This window comes from Gopherus flavomarginatus, chromosome 8, assembly GCF_025201925.1.
Source record: "Gopherus flavomarginatus isolate rGopFla2 chromosome 8, rGopFla2.mat.asm, whole genome shotgun sequence".
NCBI lineage: Eukaryota > Metazoa > Chordata > Testudines > Testudinidae > Gopherus > Gopherus flavomarginatus.
In genome coordinates, this window is record NC_066624.1 from 82,411,167 (window position 1) to 82,438,015 (window position 26,849).

The 26,849-nt window shown below is 36.8% G+C and overlaps 1 protein-coding gene across 8 annotated transcripts in view; it reads left to right on the plus strand.

Annotated features, from left to right (window-relative positions):
• U2SURP (U2 snRNP associated SURP domain containing) overlaps positions 1-26,849 on the plus strand; it is a 62,770-nt gene that overhangs the window by 16,081 nt on the left and 19,840 nt on the right. For 2 of the 8 annotated variants that reach the window (XM_050965838.1, XM_050965842.1), the window contains exons 3-17: positions 4,229-4,333; positions 5,656-5,770; positions 6,179-6,315; positions 7,826-7,893; positions 12,568-12,662; positions 12,743-12,778; positions 12,864-12,946; positions 13,457-13,622; positions 16,751-16,962; positions 17,925-17,968; positions 21,610-21,714; positions 23,430-23,500; positions 23,583-23,742; positions 25,134-25,296; positions 25,885-25,964. In XM_050965838.1, coding sequence (XP_050821795.1) covers positions 4,229-4,333; positions 5,656-5,770; positions 6,179-6,315; positions 7,826-7,893; positions 12,568-12,662; positions 12,743-12,778; positions 12,864-12,946; positions 13,457-13,622; positions 16,751-16,962; positions 17,925-17,968; positions 21,610-21,714; positions 23,430-23,500; positions 23,583-23,742; positions 25,134-25,296; positions 25,885-25,964 — 1,640 coding nt within the window. Of the gene's footprint in view, positions 1-4,228; positions 4,334-5,655; positions 5,771-6,178; positions 6,316-7,825; positions 7,894-12,567; positions 12,663-12,742; positions 12,779-12,863; positions 12,947-13,456; positions 13,623-16,750; positions 16,963-17,924; positions 17,969-21,609; positions 21,715-23,429; positions 23,501-23,582; positions 23,743-25,133; positions 25,297-25,884; positions 25,965-26,849 lie in introns of those variants that run through there. The other 6 variants (XM_050965840.1, XM_050965843.1, XM_050965841.1 and 3 more) reach the window with 4 other exon arrangements.

Here is a 26,849-nt window from a genome sequence, read left to right on the forward strand (position 1 = left end):
TCTTGCTAGGCAGTCTCATGCATGTCTGTCTGCCTCCTGGCTTTTAGCATAATCCACTGGTCCCCAACCTTTTTGTGGCCAGTAGCACGTTCATGTTTTCAGAAGAGTGTGGCAGGCGCCAACAATTTTTCAAGGCTTATTTTGTATTTGTGCATTAAATAATACGAAAACATCATATTTAATATACATAATATATGAATCCATAAAATAAAAAGGGTAATTTTACATGTAAAAGGTATTAATTAAATTATTCGGCAATTACGCTTTCATCTTACCATGTGAATTTGCTCTTTATCTACCTGTAAGAAAAATTAAGGAGTTTTTACAAAAGAAATATCATAAACAGTTTTCATCTTATTTTAAAAAAGTAAAACATTGTTGAACTGCTGGTCCAAATATATTTATTATTCTTATTTTAACATAGAATGAAGCCTGCAGCCTTGGAGTTCTCTGTCCCTGGCAGGTGCTAGGCCATAGCTTCTCCCCTGCTGGGCACTAGGCAGGCCCACATAAATGCCCCGGCGGGCGCCATGGCGCCTGCGGGCATTGTGTTGGGGACCACTGGCATAATCCGTCTGCAGGCTTCATAGATATGACACTTCTCATTTTAGCACTTCAGAATATTCTCTTAAATAATTTTGAAAACAATAATTGCTTAATGATGGTACTAGGGATTTTGTCTTCCCCTCACCTCTCTTTCTTGCCAGAAAGGGGTAGATTACTATAACAAGATCCTTTCCTTCATAATAATTACCAATATTAGAAGAACTCTATATAATAATAATTGCAATGGCAATAGATGTTTGAATAAACTAGTTGTAAAGAGACGATATATAGTTGAACAATTTCTTCAGTGTTCTAGACTAAGTGTCGCTCCTTGGCTGCTAAATTAAGCGATTTTTTTTAAGTGACCTGGTGTGTGAACTATTGTTTTCTAATTTAAACCTCTGCTTTTTAGAATGCCTAGTAGAGCAGATTTTGACAAAGTCGACTGGTTAGGTTACTTGCCCTTGCTTTAAAAAAAAAATATATATTTTTTTGCCTTCTTGTGGTGATTTCTTATTTATCTCCATTATATAGCTGGTAAATTGATAGGCACACCAGCTTCTGAGCCAACACACAAATCATCAGTCAATATCCCCAATGGCCAGGGTTGGGTTTGCTGGATGGGGAGGGCTCTGAGTTACTACAAAGCATTCTTTCCCAGGTGCCTGGGAAATAGAGCTCTGAAACACAGCGCAGCTTAGTTTGCATACGGGATTTTTTCAAAATTTCAGTCTGTATATGTTAGGTGTTCTGTTGTTAGCTGCAAAATTGCTTATAAATCAACAGCATTATTGTTTAATGACAGGATGTAGGCAGTTTCATTACAACAAGTGTGGCATTAGTCTCTGAGGTGTCCTCCCTCCCTCATTCCTGGGGCAGAGCCTTTGTATGAGTCAGAAAGACCTAGTATGAGTTCAGTTTCAGGGTGAATTTACAGGCCCGATAGCGACAAAAATATCATTTTCCTTTATTTTTAATTTTTTTTGTGTGTTATGCTCTGAAAGTTGAGACAGTAAACCTGTGGAGCTCCTAATTGTACTTACAGTTACTTTTTAGAATACCATTGCACTTCAAAGCTGAATCAGTGCATAGCTTAACAAAAGTTAGAAAAGAAAACAAAAACCAAAAAAACAATCTACAATGTTGATGGTTTACAAGCAATTTTGAATCTGATAATGGAACACTTTACATTCAGTTTCAGTCTAGTTTAGTATACTACAAATGGTGTACCACGTATGGTCAGCAATTACAAACATCACTTTTGTTCTGATCAGCATGCTGATATTAGGCATGTCCAGATAATCCGTTCAGTTTGGGCCTGCCTACACTAAGTGAGGAAACTGTTACAGGGACACTGCATAAGAGTTGATTGTGTTGCTTGACTTCGCAACAGTTTTAGTATATAGAACACTGATTTTTTTTTAACACACCCTCTTTTGATGTTTCTGAAACACAGTTCACTGTACAACTGAACTCCCGAATCACCTCTCGCATAGTGACTTGCACCTTTCAAAAGATGCAGAAGATTTTGTATAACCTCCAAATGTGAAAGGCTATATTGTTTGATGAGTTAGAAGAACTGATTGAGCCAGTCAGTGCAGGTGCAATACTTATGACTTCCTGCTCTCACAGGGGAGAAACAACTGTAGACTGCACCAGCTCAGCTTGGCCTGGGCTAAACATTTGCTCCCCAGCTGAAATTAAAAAACTTGTTACTAAGCTTGCAAGCCAAAAAAGATGAAGGGTGTATCATCAAGCTCTGCAGACAGTGCCCTGGTGAGAAATCCTCTATCCACCCCAAGACTCTAGGAAGGAAGCAGGTGCTTAACAAAGTATTGATCCTTGATCTTGCTTGGCCTTTCCATCCTTTATATCAACCTCTTCCCTCCGTGCTCCAGTCTGACTACTTAAATGGAAATTTTCTCCTCCCTCGTTCTGTCTCAATTACTCTCCTCTTTCTGGCAACCTCTATTTTTTTGGATGAGGTGGTATTCCCAAATATTCAAGTACCTATCTCTTTTTATAGCTTTTCTAAGCCGTATATAATTCCTGTCAGTTTTGTAGCTGTCTATAGGATTTTGAATTACAGCAAAGTTTTCCTGGGAATCATAAGGGCACAAAACTGCTTTAAGACAAGTGAGCCACTTCACTTCCCAGGCCAAACTTCTCAGTGTTCAAGAGTAGTGAGCCTTTGGCCTTCTTGTTCCAATTGTTGGACTCTATTCTTGTCACACATCTAGGGTGGTGCACGTATGGACACCAAGCAAGTATTATAGTTCGTTATTTCAAGCAATAGCTTCTTACTGTGCTTTTTCATGTTGTGTAAAAATGGCTTTGAGTAGGAAACTTCTATTAGAAGTGGTGGTAAATGGCTGAGACATTGAACTTCCTGGGAAATTCCATTCCAGACAGAAGTTTTTCCAAAGCTAACATTTATTTTTTTTTGCAGCTGATTCTGAAATCTCTTTGGTATCATGACTAAGTTGTTCAGTTTACTCACTTTAACTTCTCACAAAGTGTGGGACCTGCTATTTAAAGAGGTTGTGTATTGCTGAATTAGGAGTTGTTAGCATCATTGTGTATAAATGAGTTGATGGTTGTGGTAGGGCTTTGAAAATATTTTTGGGGGATGAAGTATCATACCATATGTAGAGATGTTCTGGTGACTGCTGGGGATATTTTCCTTATTCCCAGATATAGATTCTTAGTTTCAATAACAAACAGAAGTCAAATTATTTAAAAATTGAGACTATTTTCTACTATCTTTTGACTATTGGAATTTCAAAATCAGTTTACTGTCTTGTCTCTTCTCCCCTTCCCAAACCTCCCCAGTGCCCATTGCTAGGAGAAGTTGTCCTCCCTCTCAGTGCCTTACCATCTTTCTTCAGTCAGCGAAGCAGGAGAATCCTGCATATGATCAATTATTACTATTTCAGTTGTGCAAGTGTAATTGTGCTTTGTGATCTTCCTTTTTTGATAGTCTTAAGGGGGAGAGATTAAATTTGGAGAAGCAAGGAGAATGAGAAATTGGGGAATGAAGGCGCTGGTCCTGAAAAGGCTCAAGAATATAACTGTCTCCTGTATCTTCCCATAGCAAAAACATATATTTAAACTCCTCAGCAGTCCTTTCATTTTATTTCCATTAAAATCCTCCATCACTGCTGTCTAGGATCACAAAATCATTCTTCTGGCCAAGATAATTTAATTAGTTGCAACTCTTTTCAGTGCTTGTCTGTATTTCTTAAATGGCTGCAGGGGTTGCCACTGAGTTATGGAACATATTGTTCTCCAGGTTTAAGCAAGTAGGCATCTTCGGCAGTGTCAGCTTCTGCTGACCCATGTATTGGGCTCACAGACTTTGTTAGGTTTCCCATGACTTAGCTCAGAACATATCACAAGACCACCAACCTAGTTCATCTAAGTTTAGATGTTAAAAGCTTCCTTTCTAGGCTATTGCTGAATAGTTTTAAATTATCAAAATATTTCAAAATTGTATTGCTGTTGGAAAACTACATGTCCTGAGGGACAAGTCCAGGCAGACTTCAGTTTTTTTCCAAGTAACTAAACCAGCAGATTGAGTGAGTTCTTTCAGGTAAAATGTTACTTTGGATGTTAGAGTCAAATAATGAGATGCATTCAAAAATTACTTCTCTAAACATTCTGTTTTCTGTTCCTTTTGTAGCCTCTTTTGGAAAACAAACTTAAAGCATTCAGTATTGGCAAAATGAGTGCTGCCAAGAGGACTTTAAGTAAGAAGGAACAAGAGGAGTTAAAAAAGAAGGTAATGGTAAATAGACCAGGTTTTTTTTCTTCTTTTATATATGAAATTATCTTGTCATTATCTTATCCAAATGAATAACTGGCAGTGAAAATAAAAATTCTGTTTCAGAGAATTGGTTGTAACTTAACTTATTTTTAAAAATGTAAGTAAATTAATACCTTAACTGTACTAGTTTATTTCATGTGGTAATTTTAAGAATATTTGCTGCCAACTGTATTGGGGAGCACAGAGGTCTGCCTTTGAAATGGGGGAAAAAAGCCAGGATAAGTCTAACTGAGCGATCAGATCCTGTGGCTTTCCTGTAAGCTTTGGGTTATGACAGTCCAGTGACTGTTGTGACATTCAGTCTGTGAAATCAGTCCCTCCCGTTGACCTACTATCACCTCAGGTGACTTTTTTCTCTTGTGTGGTTTTATGTTGTATATTATTTTACTTTAATTGCTACCAAGAGAATCAGTGGTACTGTTCTGTTTAGATATTTCAGTGCTGAAAATGTTTTATTCTACAAAATAGATTTTACTTTCAAACTAGAGATTTTTATCTTGGGAACACAGTAAATCTATGTTAAATACGGTTTGCTGCAGAAATGCACATATCTGATGTAAAATGGCTTAAGAACATATTGAAATTTGGAAGTTTAGCAAAGGGCTTTAACATGTTTGAATATATTTTAACTCTGCATAAGCTTGTGTGATGTCAACTTATGCTAATTAAAGTTGAGGGTTTTCAAAGAGCCTAAACAAGCTAAGTTCTCAACTTTCTCTGAATTTTCAATGGGATCTGGCTTCCTAACTTCCCCAGACTCCTTTGAAAATCCTAATGTAAGGCAATGCAGTGGTGTTGAATTTAATTTGCTATCTCACTTATTTTTATTAATTTGTCATTTGTGAAACACACCATTTAAAACTGAGCCCATTATTAATTTCATCCAGACACAGTTTGACTCCCATAGTGTGCACTATACATTTTTTGCGACACACAGGCTAGCGCAAAGTCTAAGGTCTTCGTAGTGTTTGGATGTTTCCCGTCTTCTTTTTAGTTCTGAAATTATAAATCCATTTAAAAAAAAATCAACTCTACATTTATGAAATGAGTAATCATATTTGATTATACAAATCTAGCTGTTTGTCTCTAGTTCTTGTGTTAATAATTCTTCCCACATTCCTGCTCTGAAAAATTGTCTTGTCTGAAAGTGAAATTTATATTGAATTAGAACAGGTATCATGAGCTCTAGAAAATAAAAAGGAAAGTCATATAGCTGCTTAAGGTTACATGTCTCACGAATGCTATTTGTAAAAATAGTAAACAGATTTAACATTGGTGTGTAGGAGGATGAGAAGGCAGCTGCAGAAATTTATGAAGAATTCCTTGCTGCCTTTGAAGGAAGTGATGGTAATAAAGTGAAAACATTTGTAAGAGGAGGAATTGTTAATGCGTCTAAAGGTAAGACTTGAATATTTTATCCCCAACAACTTCTGGTTAATTACAAAGAAAAAGGTTAGGTTTGGATTTTATTTTGTGTTTAATAAAGTATGATGCTTGCTAAAAATTTTCTTTATGCTTATAGGAGATGTTTATATAAATCATTAGCATGTTAGTGAAATTATCACTTTTTTATATTAAAAGGAAAGTGTTCGTTTTTTTTTTAAACCAACTATACTTTACACATGGCTTTCCTGAGTATTACAATTGCAGAGTGTGATACTATTACAGCATTTCATTTTGATTTATAAATAACTAATTTTTTTAGCTTCTGTGTTGGAGACAGAATTTCAGAAATAAATTAAAAAAAAACTGATTTGGTTCATTATTATGTAGTAACTGTTAACTGAGTTCCTTTTTAAAATCCAGATGAACATGAAACAGATGAAAAACGAGGTAAAATCTACAAACCTTCAGCACGATTTGCAGATCAAAAAAATCAGCCAAATCAACCATCCTCTAATGAGAGGCCTCCATCCCTTCTAATGATAGAAACCAAAAAGCCTGTAAGTTATTCTTCTCAAAATATTTTCTTCCTGTTTAATCCCTCTTCAAAGCACTTATACACATTAACTGCATAGAGTAGTTTTATCCCCATTTTTCATATCGGAGGAGCCAAGACGTGATGGACATTAAGCGATTTGCCCAAACCATATAGTAAGTCATTGTAGAGATTAGAATGCAAAGGTCTACTAGCCATGATGCAGAGTGGTATCTCTAAAAATGGTGCTCTATCTTGATTTTGCGCAAAAGAAATATTGTACATGCTCTAGTATTCTTTTTAATCAAGATGACTTCATCATGAATTAATATTTGGTGAATATTAAAAGAATGTTCCCAATCGCTATTGAAGTATATATAGTTGGTTGCACTAGCTATTCTGAATGTTTCAAAATAGTTTTCATTTTAACCATCTGTTTTCAGATGTGTGTAGCTTTAAGAAACTTTAACCTTTTGGACTGATCTATATTTTCCATGCTTGGTCTCTGTCTCAAGGTGAATTTTTTTGAAGCTTAAGCAAAATTCCTTCAGTTCTTTGAGTTATGACCAATAGTCTGCACGACTTGCAGGTCTTCTAAGATGAAGCACTTACTTTCTCTTTCATTTTTCTGTCAGTTTGCATGAATATTGTTAATTTGATTTTGTTTTGCTTTTAAAAAAACTGGAAAAAAATACAAAAACTGTTAGGGGCACATTAAGACTGCAATTGAACACTCAAGTCAGAAAATGTGCAAGTTAAGGTTTAACCTGCAGACTTAATGCTCTTCCTGTGTCAATCCATTATGATAGTCTTTAACAGCTTAATCATGTTTCCTAAATAGAATTCTTTCTACAGTCTTTAGGTATGTGTGAAGATCTATCGCATTGTGTGCTAGTGTGGGAAAGTAACAAGTGATATTAATGCGAAACCACCCCAAACATAAAACAATATGCTGTGGATTTAGATAGTAGAGTTGGATACTAACGGACAACATAGAAGATATTTCACAATGTGCAAAGATTTTCAGTTACAAAAAAGAGCTACTTAGTTGCACTTCTTGAGTGCATTTTACTCCTCCCACTGAGCCCTTCACTTCACGTTGCTGTAAAAATGTTACTCTCACTGTAGCGCTGTAGTGAAGACTTGCCCTTAGTCACTAAGGATGTGGTTAACTTTTGTGAGAAGGTAAGTGCTAAGACTGCCAAAGAGAATTACAAGATGTTAAACGTATCTTAAGTTGTAAAGATAATGTTTGAGCATGAGAACACAATTAAAGGTTTCATTGCAATGTATAAGCACGAAGACAGAGTTAAGGTTTACATTCAACTTTAACGTCTGTATTTCCTGACTTTGTGTTCAGAGGGCTCATCCTTAATGTTTTTAAAGGTGAGTTTTTGTCTGTGGTTCAGTCATTAGGAAACCAAAGATAATATGGACTGGAAATGATCTAGAATACAGGTCACCCAAACATTTCTTTGACAAACCATTCATTGTATGTTCTTCTGAAATATTGGCTGATGTATCCTTTATTTTAGCCTTTGAAGAAGGGAGAGAAAGAAAAGAAAAAGAGCAATTTAGAACTCTTCAAAGAAGAACTAAAACAGTAAGTTTGACTGTGCATGGAATGCCATAATAAATTAGCAAAAATGGCACAAATGTTTGAATTTTCCCCTCTTGCAGAGCTCAAACCAAGGCTGAGATCAGGGTCTCAAACACTTGAGTGTTATGCCAACAAAGTGTATGGCTTCCGATCGCCCTTTGGAAGAAGTCAGATTTCTGTGTTAGTAGTGAAAGAGTTTGGCTCTTTTTAAGCATGCTGGCAAGTGCTCTTAAGACCCATGTGCCAAATGGATTACACTGACAGAGAAGCCAACAGGGTTTGTTGCCTTAAAACTTTCACAGCAGATAGATAAATAAAGGGGATAAGCAGTAAGCCGTTGACCTTTACTAACTTGCCAGTGTCAATTTGAGTCCCAACATGGGCTAATGTCTGAAAAATGTTGTAAGTCACAAAACATCTAAAAATGTTAAAATGTCTGTTGGATTTTTGTTTTATTTTGGGGAATGCAATTTTTCTTCCCCATTTAAAAAGATGTGAATCCTTGCTGATGGGAAGGGGAGCATTTTGGGGGATGGAGAAGTGGGAGGAATGGGGTGAGAGGGATTTGGGGCTGGATCATGAAGGGAGGAATAAATGGGGTTGGGTGGGAGTTCTGGTGGGGGACACTGGGAAAAGAATATGGAGGTAAGTTGCAGGTAGACTGGGATGTATGTGAATATCCACAGATACAAAGCAGGAATCTGCAGATTTGCAGGGCTCTAACTGTATGTTTCAGGGAATAGTAGGGGTGGGGGAGACACCAATCTTTTCTCACATGCTTAAAGTTACTGTAGCTATCATTTAATAAAATTACAAAGTTATTGGGAAACTGGCCGTATCTGAGATTTCTCTCATTGGCTCTGTTAGCAACCACACACTCCAAACATTTCAAAGCATGACCATTATTCCCATTCTGCTGCAAGAAATTGTGCTGGAGTAAGAGGGACACAGCACTTAGGGAGAACAGTGCGCTGAGACTCAGAAAACCTGGGCGCTCTATTTGTTTTGTCACTGGCCTGCTTGGGTGACTTTGGCCAAGTCACTTCACCTTTCTGTGCCCCAGATTCCCCATCACTACAAAGTCAATAATGTTTACCTCCTTGCGATCTAGGGATAGCATATCTAAGAGTTAGGTATAATTTTCCTTACTGGTCCACGGGTAATTAATCTGTCATTAACTGCACACCTATGTGATAATTACAGCTGCCTAAATGACTGCTAACTTCTACCCACAGTGTTTCTCATGCTGATAAAAACACTGGGCAATTAAAAGGGAAAAAACCTTAGTTAACCCAGAGGTCATGATATCTGTCTATAGCTTGTGCCCTTCCAGAGTGTTGACTTCAGCAAAAGTCAAACTAGTGAAAACTAGGAAATCCAGAGTTAAGGTACTGGCCCATGCAATCTTAACTTTGTCGTCTTTGAGCCGTTTTCCAGTAAGTCCATAACATGCACACTTATAGTCTGCCTTTGCTCTGTATGGAACAGGAGTGCCTATGCTCTTGTACTTAGACAACTCCACAGAGAGAACGCCACATCTACTAGATTTTACAATTCCTTCAACCCCTTTTGACTCCCCTTTCACCCTTGTGCACGCAAATCCATTAAACACTCTACTTTCACTTACCCTTCATTCATCCCACACCTAATTGTTGACAATCCCCAAGGGGGACTACTGTGCATCATTAGTGACACAACTCAGTGCTGAAATGAGACCACCTGGATTTCTGAAGGTACATATATACCTCTTTCCTTTGATCTCACACACAGGATTTGGGGAGAGGGGTCACATATACCCATAAAATGTCATGTGCCCCCTCCTCCCGCCAATAACTTCATATCACAATCACAACTCTTCCACGCTGTGCCAACTAATTCCTTCACCATTCAATATGGCTATACCTACAGAGTGAATGCAGCTGGGGTTCATGCAGATGGCTATTGCTAGTTCCGGGGGCAGAGTTAAGGTTGTGTGGGTATGTACCTGAACTCTGCACATCCTGTTTTTCACAAGTTTGAGTTTTACTGAATTTGATGATCTGGAAGGGGAGAAGCTTTTGTTGGATAGCCTTAAATCTGGGATAATAGAGTCGTGGTTTTTTGTTTTTGTTTTTTTTTTGTTTTTTGTTTTTTTTTGTTTTTTGTTTTCCATTTAATTTATGCTGATGTTCTTGCTGCTACCACCACCTCTGGAACTGAACTGGTCATAGCAGCAATGGTAAGTGTTTGCAAAAAAAAAATCCTATTGTAAGACTCGACATTAGTTCAAAGTCTCTGCTAAAATGATCAATAAAACTGTTAACAGTGTTGACACTTAAAGCTTTCTCTTTAGGGTTGAATCTGTCAGAGCTGTTTCAGTTTGTCTGATTATGGCCTTTGAAACTGTGCACTATTGCCTTCCTAGTTGATAGGATATCCTTGTAACTAGAAAGGTTAGAAATGTAATTCAGCTTAAAATAAGACCTAAATTTTGCAAAAGATAGTAAAAATGCAAAACTGTGTGTGGAGATCCTAAATTCCACATGTCTGAAGTATTTCCAGGGGCTAGCAATGAGTAATGTTAATTAAGGGTGCTTTTGTGGATGACCCAGGATGATTACTTTTGGGTCAGTTAGCTGCTCTTGCAGTTTAAAGGGTAAATAGAGATCAGGGTTGGATTGGATCAACCAACCACTGACACTATACTTCAATATCCAGCTAGAAAAACTGGGATGAGGGCATCCTCTGTTTTGCTAGAATACTCTAAGTGCAGCTTCCATTCAAAAGAAGGAACTTAAGCTTTTTTGCTCTTCCTATTACTTGAAAATGAGCCAGTGAGTACCTTCAAGAGTGAGTACTACTTTTTATCATACTGTCACTGGTATATTATGTATGGAAACTGAAGCAAAATGATCAGATACTGTAAAGGAAGAGGAAGTTGAGACTTCTATTTTCACTCTCTAAGGATCCAAAGAAACAACATGTATTTCAGTAGTAGATTTGTTCCCCTTCCTGTGTATCGGAATAATGAATAACAAAGTATTTGATTGTGTCAGTGTCTCTTACACTATGGCTAAAGGAACTGTGGAGTGATCGTGGTAATGAAAGATTTCAGTTTTTTCAGTGAAGATTGAATACAAAAGCAGTTTAGTCTAAACAAACCAAAACAAGAAAATTCTGTGGCTGAGCTTTGTACATATCTCATTGGCTATGCCAAGGACTTCATGTCCCATGGACCAGAGGCAATTTATATGCTTCTGAGTGTTGCCTGCGATCTATGGGTTTATTAGATAACTTGTGGAGCATAATATTGTGGAGAGTGGGGTTGGGAGGCTTTAGCTTCTGTCTGTGTGCTTGTGTGCTGAGATCATGGATCTTAGCCGGGGGATAGAGCAGATTGTAGCTGAAAGGAAAACAGTCAAAATATCTTATCCTTGGATAAGAAGGTGTGCAAAGGAGGGCAGGATGGTCTGGGAGGGTGGGGGATTGAAGAGCGTTTTTATGAACTTAATTGAAGAGCAACGGTCAATCTACAGTTCAGAAGATTTTTTTTTTTAATGAATGGAATTGTTCTTTAAAAACAGAAAAAAGGTCTTTTGTAACTTAGTACAGAATCCTCTGGAGAGAGTCTGAAAACAGGGTAGACTCTTTATATCAGTGGTGGGCAACCTGTGGTCCACACGCAGCTCGTGAGGGTAATCCGCTGGTGGGCCACAGGACAGTTTGTTTACATTGACCGGAAATGGCAAACCGCGGCCACTGGGAGTCTGTTCCCGGCCAATGTAGACAAACTGTCTCGCCACCCACCAGTGGATTACCCTCCCTGGCCACAGGTTGCCCACCACTGCTCTGTATCACAGATAATAAAATACCTGTATGCCATGATATTACATGTTTTGTTTTGGTAAGGTAGGATAGGTGAACAAGACACCTGGGAGTCTTGTGGGATTGATAATTGATATAGAGACATTAGGTTATAAATCCACAAATAGCTCTTGTTGATAGTGACCAAACTTTATTACTGTCTCATGGCTAGTTTGTGTATATGAAATGAATTGGTGGTCTTATTCTAGCTCCTAAAACACAGATACCTACATTAAGAAAAATCACTACATTCAGCAAAACTTCCAATGACTGAATATTAATTTGTGTGACATTAGTGCCAAAGAGGCCCCAACTGAGATTGGAGCCTCATTGTGCTGTGTACAGTACACAACATGAGAACAAGTCCTACACCAGAGAGCTTACAATCTAAATTTAGGCAAGCCCGAGAAAAGGTAGGAGAGGAAAACAGGTACAGAGAGGTGAAGTGACTTGCCCAGAGACACATGGTAGGTCAGTGGCAGAGCAGGGCACAGAACCCAGGTCTCCTGTTTTTTTTCAGACCGGTGCCCTAGACCTTGATCTTGTAAATTGAACAACTTCTTGCACCTACAGGTGGCCCATCCAGGTTGGGGTAACGGCACACTAGGGGCGTGAAATGGGGAAGATTACATTTACAACTATTTGAGTTGTCCCGTTTCTGTGGCTAAGTGGAAAACTGGCAATTTGATACTTTTTACTGCCACTAACTTCATTTTAAAATGACTGCTAAAATGACTACAGAGTCATATTTTGGAAGATATTATTTGAAAAATTGTTTATTAGGAATAACTTTGAATTGTAGATAATTGCTACCTGTATTTAACATTTTTGTAGAATTCAAGAGGAGCGTGATGAAAGGCATAAAACAAAAGGTAGATTAAGTCGTTTTGAGCCGCCCCAGTCAGATTCAGATGGCCAGCGCCGTTCCAGTAAGTAATCATTATTTTATTATGTATGTTTGTTTTTATAAAATTTATAGACTAAATATACATAATCTCTTTTTATATAGTGGATGCTCCTTCAAGAAGAAACAGATCTTCTGGTGGTAATATAGATTCTTTTTTCATTTAGTACCATATTGTGTCACTTTAATTAATGTTTGGGTTATAATAATCTTCTCTTCATTTTAGTACTGGATGATTATGCACCAGGTTCACATGATGTTGGAGATCCAAGCACAACGAATTTGTACCTTGGAAACATTAATCCTCAGGTGAGGTTGGATGTAGCCATGTAATTAAGAGCAGGAGTTACATTGGATCCAGTTGAACTCTTTCAGGAATTTGCTGTAGATTTTTATCTCAGTGAAATTTTGTTTTATGGTGGCTAATTATGATAATGGACTATACACTTAAAGCATTCTATATTAGTGAAAAATGTTATGCCACTGTAGAGATCCAGGTTTAGATATTTTAATACTGAGGGTAGGGCATTCTCCATGGAAGCATTTCTGCTGTAGAACTCCTTGCTGGAAAAGATCAGGTTGAGATGAAGCCTGACTGTGGTTGGGTCAGAATATGAGATGTTCCTTTTCAAGAGAGCCTTCCCCATAGAATATCATCCATAAGCAGCACCACCCTGAAAACTCCCAAGCATCTACATAATCTCCTGTTTTTTCAGAGAATTGAGAAAAATAAAATATCACAACACTTAGATACCAAGGTGATATAGGTGCCTTAGAAAAACTGTAACTGGATGCTAATTCTGGTTTATTTTCCTATAGATGAATGAAGAGATGTTATGTCAAGAATTTGGGCGTTTTGGACCATTAGCTAGTGTTAAAATTATGTGGCCAAGAACCGATGAGGAAAGAGCAAGAGAGAGGAACTGTGGTTTTGTTGCCTTTATGAACAGGCGAGATGCTGAACGAGCATTAAAGAATTTAAATGGTAAACGGGACTTTAAATTGTGTCTAGTCATAATTACCTTTTAGGGGAGGCCTGAAATATAAGTTTGGGAGACATGTATCTTAGAATTAAGTTCTTTCAAAATGAAATAATGGAAAATATTGTGTCATAGAAAAGGTGGAAACTTAATCATATTTTTATTTCATTTTTACTTGCTAGTGCAGTTTGAAACATCTTTTAAAAAGTCTTACAATGGCTTCCTTTCCTCTGAGAGTGGAAATAGTTTTTTCCAGAGGGTATGAGGGATACTATATATTATAAACTATTATTTTTGCAGAGGGTGGGAGAGATACTACTATATTATAATAGTTTAAATGGATACCAGTGAATTGGTTATTTTTGGTAAATTATTAAAAATTCTGTGAATTGAGGCCAGGTCTGTACTTAAAGCTTGTGCTGGTATAGTAATATTGATTAGGGTTGTGATATTTTTACATCATTTTTATATTGCCAAAATCTTATTGTAGATGCAGGTACACTTGCAAAAAAGTATTTTGACGGTGTAGCTTATTTCATTTGGGGAAATGGTATAACTATACAGTGAAAGCACACTCTTGCTGATATTAGCATGTCTGCTCTAGTGAATGTACAGCGGCACAGCTGTACTGATGCAAGTGCACTGCTGTAAGATTGCTCATGTAACCACTCTGTGCCCATGGGAGAGAGCTCTCCCGTGGACATCATAAAACCACCTAATCAAGAGGCAGTATCTGTGTTGGCAGGAGAGCGTTGGCTGTGCAGACAAGCACTTATGCTGGTGAAATTTAAGTCGCTCGGGTGTGGTTTTTTTTCACACTCTCAGCAACATAAATTTTGCTGATATAAGGGGTAGTGCAGACTTGGCCTAGGTTACTAGTATGGTACCACTATATTGGCAAATCTTTTTTTAGTGTAGACTAGGCCTAAAATAAAGCTGTATAGACTATTTTTTAGCTTATCAATTTGAGTTGAGTATTAAAATCAATTGAATTAACACAGCGATCATAAAGTTTTAGATGATGCACAAAACTTGTGCTGTGATACTGTCAAGGGATAAAGACCGGCTCTGTTCAATATCTTCATCAATGATTTAGATGTTGGCATAGAAAGTACACTTATTAAGTTTGCGGACGATACCAAACTGGGAGGGATTGCAACTGCTTTGGAGGACAGGGTCAAAATTCAAAATGATCTGAACAAATGGGAGAAATGGTCTGAGGTAAACAGGATGAAGTTCAATAAAGATAAATGCAAAGTGCTCCACTTAGGAAGGAACAATCAGTTTCACACATACAGAATGGGAAGAGACTGTCTAGGAAGGAGTATGACAGAAAGAGATCTAGGTGTCATAGTGGACCACAAGCTTAATATGAGTCAACAGTGTGATACTGTTGCAAAAAAAGCAAACGTGATTCTGGGATGCATTAACAGGTGTGTTGTAAACAAGACACGAGAAGTCATTCTTCGTCTTTACTCTGTGCTGGTTAGGCCTCAACTGGAGTATTGTGTCCAGTTCTGGGCACCGCAGTTCAAGAAAGATGTGGAGAAATTGGAGAGGGTCCAGAGAAGAGCAATAAGAATGATTAAAGGTCTAGAGACCATGACCCATGAAGGAAGGCTGAAAGAATTGGGTTTGTTTAGTTTGGAAAAGAGAAGACTGAGAGGGGACATGATAGCAGTTTTCAGGTATCTAAAAGGGTGTCATCAGGAGGAGGGAGAAAACTTGTTCACCTTAGCCTCCAATGATAGAACGAGAAGCAGTGGGCTTAAACTGCAGCAAGGGAGATTTAGGTTGGACATTAGGAAAAAGTTCCTAACTGTCATGGTAGTTAAACACTGGAATAGATTGCCTAGGGAAGTTGTGGAATCTCCATCTCTGGAGATATTTAAGAGTAGGTTAGATAAATGTCTATTAGGGATGGTCTAGACCGTATTTGGTCCTGCCATGAGGGCAGGGGACTGGACTCGACCTCTCGAGGTCCCTTCCAGGCCTAGAGTCTATGAGTCTATGAGAAGAATCTGCCAAGTGAAGATGCAACATAAACCTTGAAAGAAAAAGTACTTCTTAAAGTACTGCTTGTCTGTAGGGGGATGAGGGGAAAGGCTTTCTCTCCAGCCCACATTTTCATTTTTGTTGTTGTTGCCAGTGAGTATAGTATGATGAATACATTTTCACTTGGATTAAGGAAGATATGACCAGCTGTAGAATGGCTGATTGTGATTAGTTTTGCCACTATGACTGCTATTGGTTGCTTAGAAGTTGAAAGTTCCCAGAAGGCCTTTTGGCAGAATTTTTTGGATAATGAAGAGATCATGCTCCAAAAGTGCATTTAAAATTTGAGTGTACAATATTGATTTGCACTCATTAAACTGTTTATCTGTGAATAAAATGTCAGATTTTTTTTTAACATGGTAGTTATTTATCCCAGTTTGGACAAATATTTATAAATATTTAACTATTTTTATTGTCCTTGCTTTATATACTTCCTGTTTTGTAATGAGGGCTTCTTACCTTCCCTGTATCCTACATTCATACTATCTTTGGCCTTCCTTAAGGAGTAGCTTGTTGTTTAATGTTTAATACTCATTTCAGAACTTCCATATGGAGAAAACTAGTATTTGGAAAGCTAATATTTGCTGAAGCTTTACCATTCTGACAACATTTAGGGTTTAAATGTAGTATGCTGACCATGTTTCATTCCGTTTTATATGGATTGCGGACCAGCCTTCAGCTGTGGATCAGCCAAAATGATTGGCAGCTGTGGTCAGACATGGTGAAATGTCATAGTACAGATCAGGGCTTGCAGACTGGAGTGTTAAGCTTCAGTGTACATGCAAAGAACCTATGATTACCCTGGGTCTTGTTGCTTCTTTAAAAATTCAAGTTACGTGTACTGTACTCTCCTGAAGGCATACTTTGAAACCCTCCAAAAAAAAAAATTATATAGTGGGCTTTGGTATGATGTAACCTGCAGTCTTGGTATAATCTTACCATACTGTTTAAGTGAAAACAGATTAACCTTAGTATAGGCATGCCCAGGCCCCAAAGCTGTAATGAAACATTGCAAACAGTGGCACAGCTTTGATGTAACTTTCAGTTTTATCAAGTATATAACCTTTCACTTTTGCAGGCAAGATGATTATGTCCTTTGAAATGAAGCTAGGTTGGGGCAAAGCTGTACCGATTCCACCACACCCAATATACATTCCACCTTCCATGATGGAACACACCCTCCCACCTCCTCCATCAGGACTGCCTTTTAACGCTCAGCCTAGAGAGAGATTGAAGAACCCCAATGCTCCAATGTTACCACCACCAAAAAACAAGGAGGATTTTGAGAAGGTAACTTAAAAATGTACCCTGGGCCATATCTAATTTATAAAAATAAAATCTATGGTAGTCTTTTTCAATGGCTTTATAGAATTGCATTATTCAGTCTGTTTCTGGTGGCCCTTAGCTACACAAACTGAGCTGTTCCCTGCCTTAGCCCAAGGGACTTTTATCCTGGAGGTATTGTCTGAGTACATTAGACTATGGTATTGGGCCTTGTCTTATTTTCATAACTCTTTTAAATCTGGCCATCATTTTCCCCCTCCAAGCTCCCTGGGTTTTTTTCCTCCTACGTCCCCCCTTTTGTAAGCTGCCAAATTTGCAGTATCTAAATTATTTCCTTTAAAGCAAATGCTACATTTGAATTCAGATAGCTTAATTTTTACACTAGAATGAGCTCATAAAATAGTTCTTCTGTCTAGATGGCTGCTAGTAAGTTCATATATTGAGTCAGTATTTGAGGATAGTTCAGAATATTTTCAGAGGTTTTTAGAACATTAGCTATGACAGTAAAAATGAAGGGTAAGTATTTTTTTTAAACACAAACCAATTTGATTTACATTTGTAAGAATTTGTTGATTCTTTAATGAATGACACTTAAATGATAGGGTTATTTTTTTTAAAAGGCTTGGGAACAAAGTAGCAAAAATCAGTATGAGCCAGGTCAAATAGTTGAGAATTGTTTCATAAATTAAAACTCCTTAATTATTCTCAGTGTAGTACTTACTCAGTGCATTGATGTGCATTCCGACAGGAATGTTCTAATACTTTGCAAATGGTGAACTTTTGTGATTCACTGAACACAACCATCTGCTTTTTATGTAATTGCTTAGCTATAACTTTCCAGCAGTGATTGCCTGCAAATCTTGTGATAGATGTGTAGTATTTTCAATGCATATGTATATTTTTGCTTGTTACTTGTTAACAATACTCACATATTCTATGTTTATTATCTGATGTGACTTCATATACAGACTCTGTCGCAAGCCATAGTCAAAGTGGTTATCCCAACAGAAAGGTACATGTTTTTCTTTATTATTACTGATCTAAATATAGAAAATATCCCCTTCGGAATTTTAAAGAAAAATTGTGATGTTGAGGAAAAGGTAATGGCTTGACTGAGCAATGGTTTTTTCATACTACTTATAATGGAAATTCATTTGTTTTTACAGTCTATATTTCACATTTAATATTTACCACAGCAGTTTTTGGTGGAGAAGAACAGAATTATGATTCTCAGCAGCCAGAGTTGAATACTAGGGTATAGTTTGTGTAATTTCATCAGAGAACATTTGTCTGAGAAGTATTTAAGATTAGTGATAATTTTGTAGGTCTTGCCGTTAACACCTGGATACTTTAGGGCTCTAGCATTTCTGTATCTAATGTAGTACTGCTTTATTTTCTGAATTATGAACATATAACTCAGAACTCTGGTTTAGTCGACCCTATTAATTGAGCTTTAAGTTACCTTTTTTTTTTAAATTTTACACACAGCATTCAACTAGATATGCAATCAGGTGGAAAAGGGTGTTCTGTAATGCAAGGAGTATGTATTTAATTCTGGCTTCACATTAGTGTAACGGTAGAAGCATTGATGTAGGTATACCCTTGCTCAGTTAAGCTAAAACCTTTTCCCAAACATAGGAACACAACACTGTTTTTAAAAGTAAATAACACAAAAGAATACCAAATTCTCTTTGACATTGGCCTTGGTGAGCAACACCAGCTGAACTGTCTGCGGCAGCGGGGGACCAGGAAAACATCATGGGATGGATTGGGAAAGTATACAGTTTTTGACCAGACATTGGTACGATCGGCTCCAATAAATGTGGTTTTATTGTAACTGAAAGACATTTTTTGTTGGCCAACTTAAGATAATTGACATTTTTAAATAATGCACTTTAAACTATCATCCTTTTGTACTACACTGTTTTTATTGTCATAAAATAGCCCCTATTTTTTTTTTTGTGTAAAGGCTTTTGTAAAAATATTTTAAGGCAGTAGTATAAACATATTTTACAGTATACACAAATGCAGTGGTAATTTTGCTAAATTTCAGGGTGATGCAGCTTTTGAATAGTGATGTGGGATAATTATAGTGGCCAGCAGGGATTTGCCTGTAAAATCAGATTTAGAAAGATTTATTGGATAGTAAAGCAAGTATTAAACTAGGAATGTGTGTGGTGCAGCTAGCTTTCAGAGAAGGCTATGCTTCCATTTTATGTATTGCAGCATTTTGAAAGCTCATGTAGTAAGGAGTACTCATCACATATTAACTGAACTGTATTAGAAAATAACTTTAAATTCAAAGATTTTTATCTTCCTGTTGGCAACTTGATTGAAGTGACATTAGTGGTGCCAGTAGTGGGAAAATACAATACAATGTACCTATTGTGCAAACATTTAATTTATGTGATTGACTTCAGTGGGACTACTCACATGATGACAGATAACATGTAAATATCTGCAAGATCAGGGGCCTAAGATTGTAAAGCCAGCTTCCTTCCTGTTCATTTGAACCATATTTAATATTGCATATATATTAGTTTAAACACTGAAGATTTTCTGTTTGCATTTTCATTGTTTTGCAAGAGAAACTGGTTTTAAAGGATTGGTTTCTCACTGTAGGTATTAGAAGTGATATGACTTTTTCAAAAGTGTGATGTGCTGAATCTTTCATCATATTCAGTCTTGCAATTAGGACTGGATATATTTCTAAAAACATTCTTTTGTTCAGTCACAAGTTAATGGACTTGATGATGGAGTTGCTAGGTAAACTTCCATGGCTGTGTTATGCAGGAAGTTGGTTTAGATGGTCACAGTGATCCCTTCTGGCCGTAAAAATCTGTGATATTATCAACATCAGGAGGCTTGAAAGTCTAATTGTAATTTTACACTATTTTCTAATACAGTTAGTTTGCACATTCTGAAACATTCTTGCTACTTGGACTTTCAGAACACTGCACTGAATAAAATGGCTTGCAGAATTACTTTGAGTATGTTCTCTGCTGAATGTTTCCAAGATTGTCAGATGTATTAGTATGCAAAAAACCCCTGAGTTCTAGGTAGGGCTTAATTGAAGTACTGCCTTTGGTCTTTTGTGTGATATATGAAGGAAATGTAGTCCTATTAATAATTCATACATAATTCAGACCATTTGCCAATTTCTAAAACTATAGGGACAGATTTTGTTTCTTTAGTCTTAAAGATTTTTTTCATTACGTTTTTTAGTTTTATGGAAAAAAATTGTCCGCTTAAGAACTTTACATCTGTGAGAGCTTTGAACTATTAATATGGTAAAAAATAAAATAGTAATTACCTAGTAATCATATTAAGCACTTTGGTACATGGAGACACAAATGAAGTAATTCTGTATCTTCTTTTAGGAACAGTTACCAAATTTTAAACATAACACTTTATGGGTTATAACCTAATTTGGGGTCACTGAAAGGGAAATGTGCATACAATGTTCAAAGAGCCAATATCCTTTTGTTTTGCTTTAAATAACTCGTATGAGGTAAAAACGCAAACCTGCTAAAAGTAAAGCTGCATTTGTTTTGCTTGCACCATATCTGAAATACTTACATCATGAAGCCTTTCATTGATATGTGTAAGCTGTGACCTATATTTGAAAACTTAGGGCCCTGTTTCAAAATGTAAATTACTTTAATAGTAGTTTAGCTAACAGAAGGTCACTGTTAAATAGTAAATATTTTTTGATTGAAAACCAGTTTCTACCATATTGCAGGAGTTGTTTTACCAGTCTTTAAGTGGGCCTAAATTTTCAAATTAAAAAATACTTTCAGATTTTCTTCTGACAGATTTGTCTAACTGTGAATGTGTAAGGCTGTTGTGTGGAGCAACATGAGGTCTAGCTTTCTTTATAGATCTTGGAATTGTAATTTGGCTCATTGAGTTTGGGTTGCTACAAAATGGTATGTTTTGATAAACGATGTACAGGATTGTTTTAATGGCATACATCTTAAACGTTGACCAAAAGCATGTTGGCTCCTTAATGGCCTGATTTTAATAAAATCTCCACCTGGTTTGTGTCAGGAAAGCTGATGCACAATTTTGCACGCTCAGATATTTCTTTTGTATGTCTTTTAGCTTGAAAGCTGGATGGAGTTTCTATTAAATAGGTTAAAATGATAACTTGTATTAATTTTGAGTGCAAGCAAACAGTAGACAGTCTGCAGAACACTGACTAATTTTTTAAATGTATCAGCACTAAATGATACGTTTTAGATTTTAATGTATCAGCACTAGTTCAGGATCACTATTTGACTAACTGAGATCGCTTTTTGGTGTTCAGTTGCCCTTTTTTATAGCTAAGATCATTGTTAGTTTTCACTAAGGTAAAGGTTAGTTTTGACTAAGGCAGAAGATGACTGCGGGCTAAGGTGTTGATGTTTAGGAATAAGAGCTTCACTTAGAAAATACACACTCCACCTTTATCAGGCATCTTTTCATTTTAGTATGCCTGTGTTCTTGATGCACGGCTTTAACGTTGCTCCATGTTATCTTATTTTTATACTATTTTTTTTAACAGTACAGCAAAATAATCTCCTGCACACAGTTATAGTATCTTAGGTGGAGTGTAGTTTTGTATAGCGTTAGGTCTGAATCCATTTTTCTTTAACTGTGTTGTTGTTGTAGGAATTTGCTCGCATTGATACATCGAATGATAGAGTTTGTGGTACGTGAAGGGCCTATGTTTGAAGCCATGATCATGAACCGAGAAATCAACAATCCAATGTTCAGGTGCTTATTTTTGTTTAATATGCAGTAACACTGAATCTGTTTCAGTTATTGCTAGTAATTATCTTTTTAAAAATATTGTAGTGGGAGATGCTTTCTGAATGGATTTCTTGAATGTAAATAAGTTTAAATTTTAGAAATTAGTGAGTTTTACTAATTGTTCATACATCCTGAATCAGGATGAAAAGCCAAAAGTGAACGTTTTTTGTGAAATGAAATTTCTTCTCCCCCCCCCCCATTTCTATACAAAATAGTTTCAAAATGAAAAATTGAAGATTTTTGTTAAATAACACAACATTCAGTTTTGACGTTTTCAACATGATTTTTTTCTAATTTTTCAAAAATAAAATTTTGTCGGTGCAATTTAGTGACATTCTGGTTTGTCAGAAGGTTGTTTTCCAATGGTGAACTGTTTTGGTGAGCTCTAAATACTCATACCGTTAAAGCCATTGGTGAAGTCAAAACCTTACTGATAATCTACAGTAAAATTATCTTTAAAATGACATGTGACTCCTAGTAATCGGAAGAGTTCAATGTCATTGATAATAGTAGAGTACAAAATGCATATTTTACATGTTATATGAATGCCAGGCTTCAGTAAAAGTTAGGTGTCTTTCTGTTAACTTTTTGAGCAGGAATTGGATAAGATCTGTGGTTGAAATTCAGAATTTCTGTCTCACAAGAAACTCTGACCTTTTGAAATTTCCCTTTGTCCTGAATCTGAATGAAACTTCAAAATTTCCTGCAAAACAAAATTTATGAAAAATTTTAATTCAGAAAAATCAAAACAACCGTACCTTAATTTCATTCAAGTGCTTCATTTCAACTTTGGTTTGACTGTCATATTAATTTATGCTATTACAGTGTTTGTTTCTGGTTTGTTTCCCTGCAGGTCCAGCCGATCACGGCTCCCACTGGCTGCGGATTGCTACTCTGGGCCAGTGGAAGCTGCTGGAAGCGGCGTGGGTCGAGGGACTTACTGGCCGCTGCTTCCAGCAGCCCCCATTGGCCTGCAGCGGCAAACCACGGCCAGTGGGAGGTGCGATCGGCCGAACCTGCGGACAGGGCAGGTAAACAAACTGGCCCGGCCCACCAGGGGCTTTCCCTACACAAGTGTCGACCCCAGTTTGAGAAACACTGTGCTATTATGTTATAAAATTCTAAACAAAGCACTTTGGCCTGTCACAGTGTTCCCACGAACGTTTAGATTTTGTCTAATCAGCATTTTCAAGTGGAAAACTGTTCAGTTGGAAAACTTTTGACCAGTTCTGGTCCCTCATGTACAACTTGAGTAACTGAACTATATTCTAGAGAGTGCCTCTACAACTTCTAATGCAGTCTTAGGGGCTATGGTAGCCCTTCGAGCTGATGTCTCCACCTTGCAGTGAGACAAGCCACTTAATTTGTGTAGGTCCAGTAGCTATGCTACCGAAATCCTACTCAGTCCTAGGGCACAGGGAGCTCTAGTGGAGTTTTGCTTTTCATTATGCCGCTTGTGTATGTCTCCATGTGTTGGTCCCCCAAAGCTGCTCTCACTGTGCCGGGGTAGCATTCTACTTATGATGCTCTTGGGTTGCTCTGTGGCCAGAGTGGGATGAAGGGAAGGAGTTGCATATTGATGCCTTTCATTTCTTTAAATAGTATTTCCTTTTAATTGTGTTTCAAATGTATACTTGAAATGACATGCTTTACTTTTTATTTTCCCCATCCCGGCTTAGGTTTTTGTTTGAAAACCAGACTCCAGCCCATGTATATTACAGATGGAAGCTTTATTCAATTTTACAGGCAAGTAAAATTTTAGTGATAATTCACAATGTTGCACATGATAAAATACAGGAACACAGCGAAATATTATTGCTCTTTTTAGGGAGACGCTCCAACCAAGTGGAGGACAGAAGACTTTCGTATGTTCAAAAATGGATCATTTTGGAGGCCACCACCATTAAATCCATATCTGCATGGGATGTCAGAAGAGCAAGAAACTGAAGCATTTGTAGAGGAACCTAACAAGAAGGGTGCACTTAAGGAGGAGTAAGAACTTAAGATCTAGTATTTTCAATTATGTCATCATAATGTCTTTCTTGCTAATTTGTTTTTTTTAAAGTAGTATGATATGCCATCCCAGATGCCCTACCGTGTTTTACTGTAATGTTAGGAGTTTGGAGCTCTCTTAGAACTACTGTTATGTTTTTAGTACAGTTTATGGATTTTTAGTGTGATTAATTTCTAGTCACCTTTCGCTTTTGACTTAGATTATGTTTAGTTGGCTCACCCTGGCTTGTTTAACTGCTTGAGAAGTGTTCAGACTGTTTAAGTCAGAGTAGCCCCCTATTTATGGGGGTTGGGAGGATGATGTCAAAGTATTTGTTGGTTTCCTATCTCCATCTGTTGGTGGGTGAATATAATTCCAGGATCTGGGCTGGAGAAAATAAATGAGCAGGTAAAACATTACCTGGTTTGAATGTCTGAAAAGAGTTAAATGTAAATGTTGTCCCTGTTTCCTCATCCTATCACCAGAATTTGATCTATCTTGACCATATTCTACTGATTTCATTGACTGGAAATTAAAATATGAAATAGCTACTAATTGGCAGAGGGAAACAAAGTTCACAGGGCAGTATAAAGTTCTGTTCTTCCATTTGCTGTAACTGCGATGACATGTTATTAACAACAGTAGTGCACAAAATGTTGATATGTTACAAAAGGAACTTTGTGGCTGAACTTATTGAAAACAGCCATGTTAACTCTAACTCAATTCAAAACAAAAGCTGGAAAATTAAATTATTCTCCCTACAGTCCTATCTTCCATTTGACAAACAAATTCTAAGACTATTGTAAAGAGAGTTCACAATAAGTATTCTTGTGTATACCTTTTTGTATCCAAAACCCTTATAAAAGATTGAAAATCACGGGCCTGATACTCCTCTCAAATAGACATACATTTGGAATAACTTCATTGAAGTCAATGTAATTAAATCACTTGTTATGCTATTATGACACAAAAGTAGGGTCTAACATTTCTTTCCTTATAAACATCTTCATTTTGCCAACTTTTTTCCCCACGTGTTGCTAAAAGCCAGTGTGTGGACTTCTGTTCCATTGTTTGTTCTTTCTTTTCACCAACATAATTATTGCAATATGTGTAGCTTTTTAAAATAGGGTAGAACTTGGCTTAGACTAGAGGAGAGTTTTCAGTAGCCTTTGGTCTGTTTTAATGTCTAGTTTGTCTTTACATTTGTGTTTAGGAGTTTTTCATCTTAATGAATATGTACACCTTTATTCACTGAAAACATACAACAGATTATAATATTAAGGTTACTTTAGCCCTAAACAAGTTGATCTCACTACAAGCTTAATTAGAACTTTATAGGCAAAGTGCTGTTAATTTATATGAAAATGTGAAAAACACTGTGAAATTTTAGGCAGAGAGACAAATTAGAGGAAATCCTACGTGGATTAACGCCTCGTAAGAACGATATTGGCGATGCAATGGTTTTCTGTCTTAATAATGCCGAAGCTGCTGAAGAAATTGTAGACTGCGTTACAGAGTCATTGTCCATTCTGAAGACTCCTCTTCCTAAAAAGGTATGAAGAATTTCTTTATTCATACTATGTATAATTTGGGGGCCTTTCTCTATAATGGGTGCATGCAGTTAAAAGTATTTTTTCCCAATTTTAAGATGATACTGGTTTTCTGTATTAAAACTAGAGTTTGAAGTTGGTTTTCCATTCTTCTGAGAAGTGCCATTTTGTTCAAGCAAATTCTTATTCTCTCTTTTGCCTAGTATTTTTCCATTCAAAACTTTTCACATTTTCCATTCCTTCCAAATTAGCCTTGTACATGGATAGGGGGGAAGAAGAATGGGAGGTTGCCTTTTCACTGTCTGAATAGAATATTGTGAGTTTTCATACATATAGAAACAAATCAGAATTCTAATCTTTACCTGATACGATTATACAGCATATGTATGTACGGAAGTTCTGATGACTGTTCTTGCTGGAAATGGATATAAACATAGGAAAGGAAAGCTGGCATCAGGCTAGTTTAATTTAAAATAGACCAAAGTCTCTTGAATTTGCATATCTTGTATTTATCCCAAGATATCACAATATTATCACAGCATAATTTAAATTTTAAAAAGTTGATCATAATTTGGATCCTCTTTATTGTAGATTGCAAGATTATATTTGGTGTCAGATGTGTTATATAACTCTTCAGCTAAAGTTGCCAATGCTTCGTATTATCGAAAATTGTAAGTATCAAGTTTTTTGAATTCTTTATAGAAATAAAGTAATGTAATTATAGCTTTAAAAATACATTCATCTAGTTTTTCCCTCTGGATAAAAGGGGAAGTGTAATATTGTATTCTAAATAGAAAAGGATAATCCTTCCTCACTTTACTGGTGTGGGTATGATTATTGTGCTCTTTCATAGTATATAGCATGCTTTTAAAATATGTCATAGGTGTGCCCTTTTTGCTTGTTTTTTCTGTTTTATCCCCCCTCTCATGACCATCTTTTCATCTATGCACATGGTTTTCATTGGCTTGAATTTTGGAAGTGACCTTAAGATCCTAGTACCCATTTGCAACAGTCAGGCCGCTGCCTTGAACAATTTTCTGTTGTTTTTGCTTTCCATTCCCTACACAGTTTCCCTCACCTAGCTTCTTAGTTTTCATCTTACTCTTGTCACCCTTTTGTAGCCTAATTCATATCAGTGGATCAAATAGCAGAAGGGATTAGAATGATAGGAAGAGCTGCTCCTTTGTGACCTAGTTTTTCACCTCAGTTTCTTCTTTTGTGATCAGTTGTACTGAATTTAATTCCAAATGTGCTGAACTTTTGGCGAGAAAGAGACAATAGCAACTTGAAATCAAATTCATTTTAAAAATATGTGTTATTAGGTGTTTCAGTTATATCTGTCCCTAAGTTTCCGTGCTGAATTTTACTGTTTTACAATCACATTTCTTCTCTCCCATGTTGCTGTGTAAAAGGCCCACATAAACAGGAGAAGCATATTGTATGAGGAAATCAAGAAACTGACTATATATGAAGTCCTGTCAAACGCGCAAAGAATACAACTAAAAGAATATCAAAATATTTTTTCCTCCACTCTGTGTTGTTCTGTTGTTAGCTCC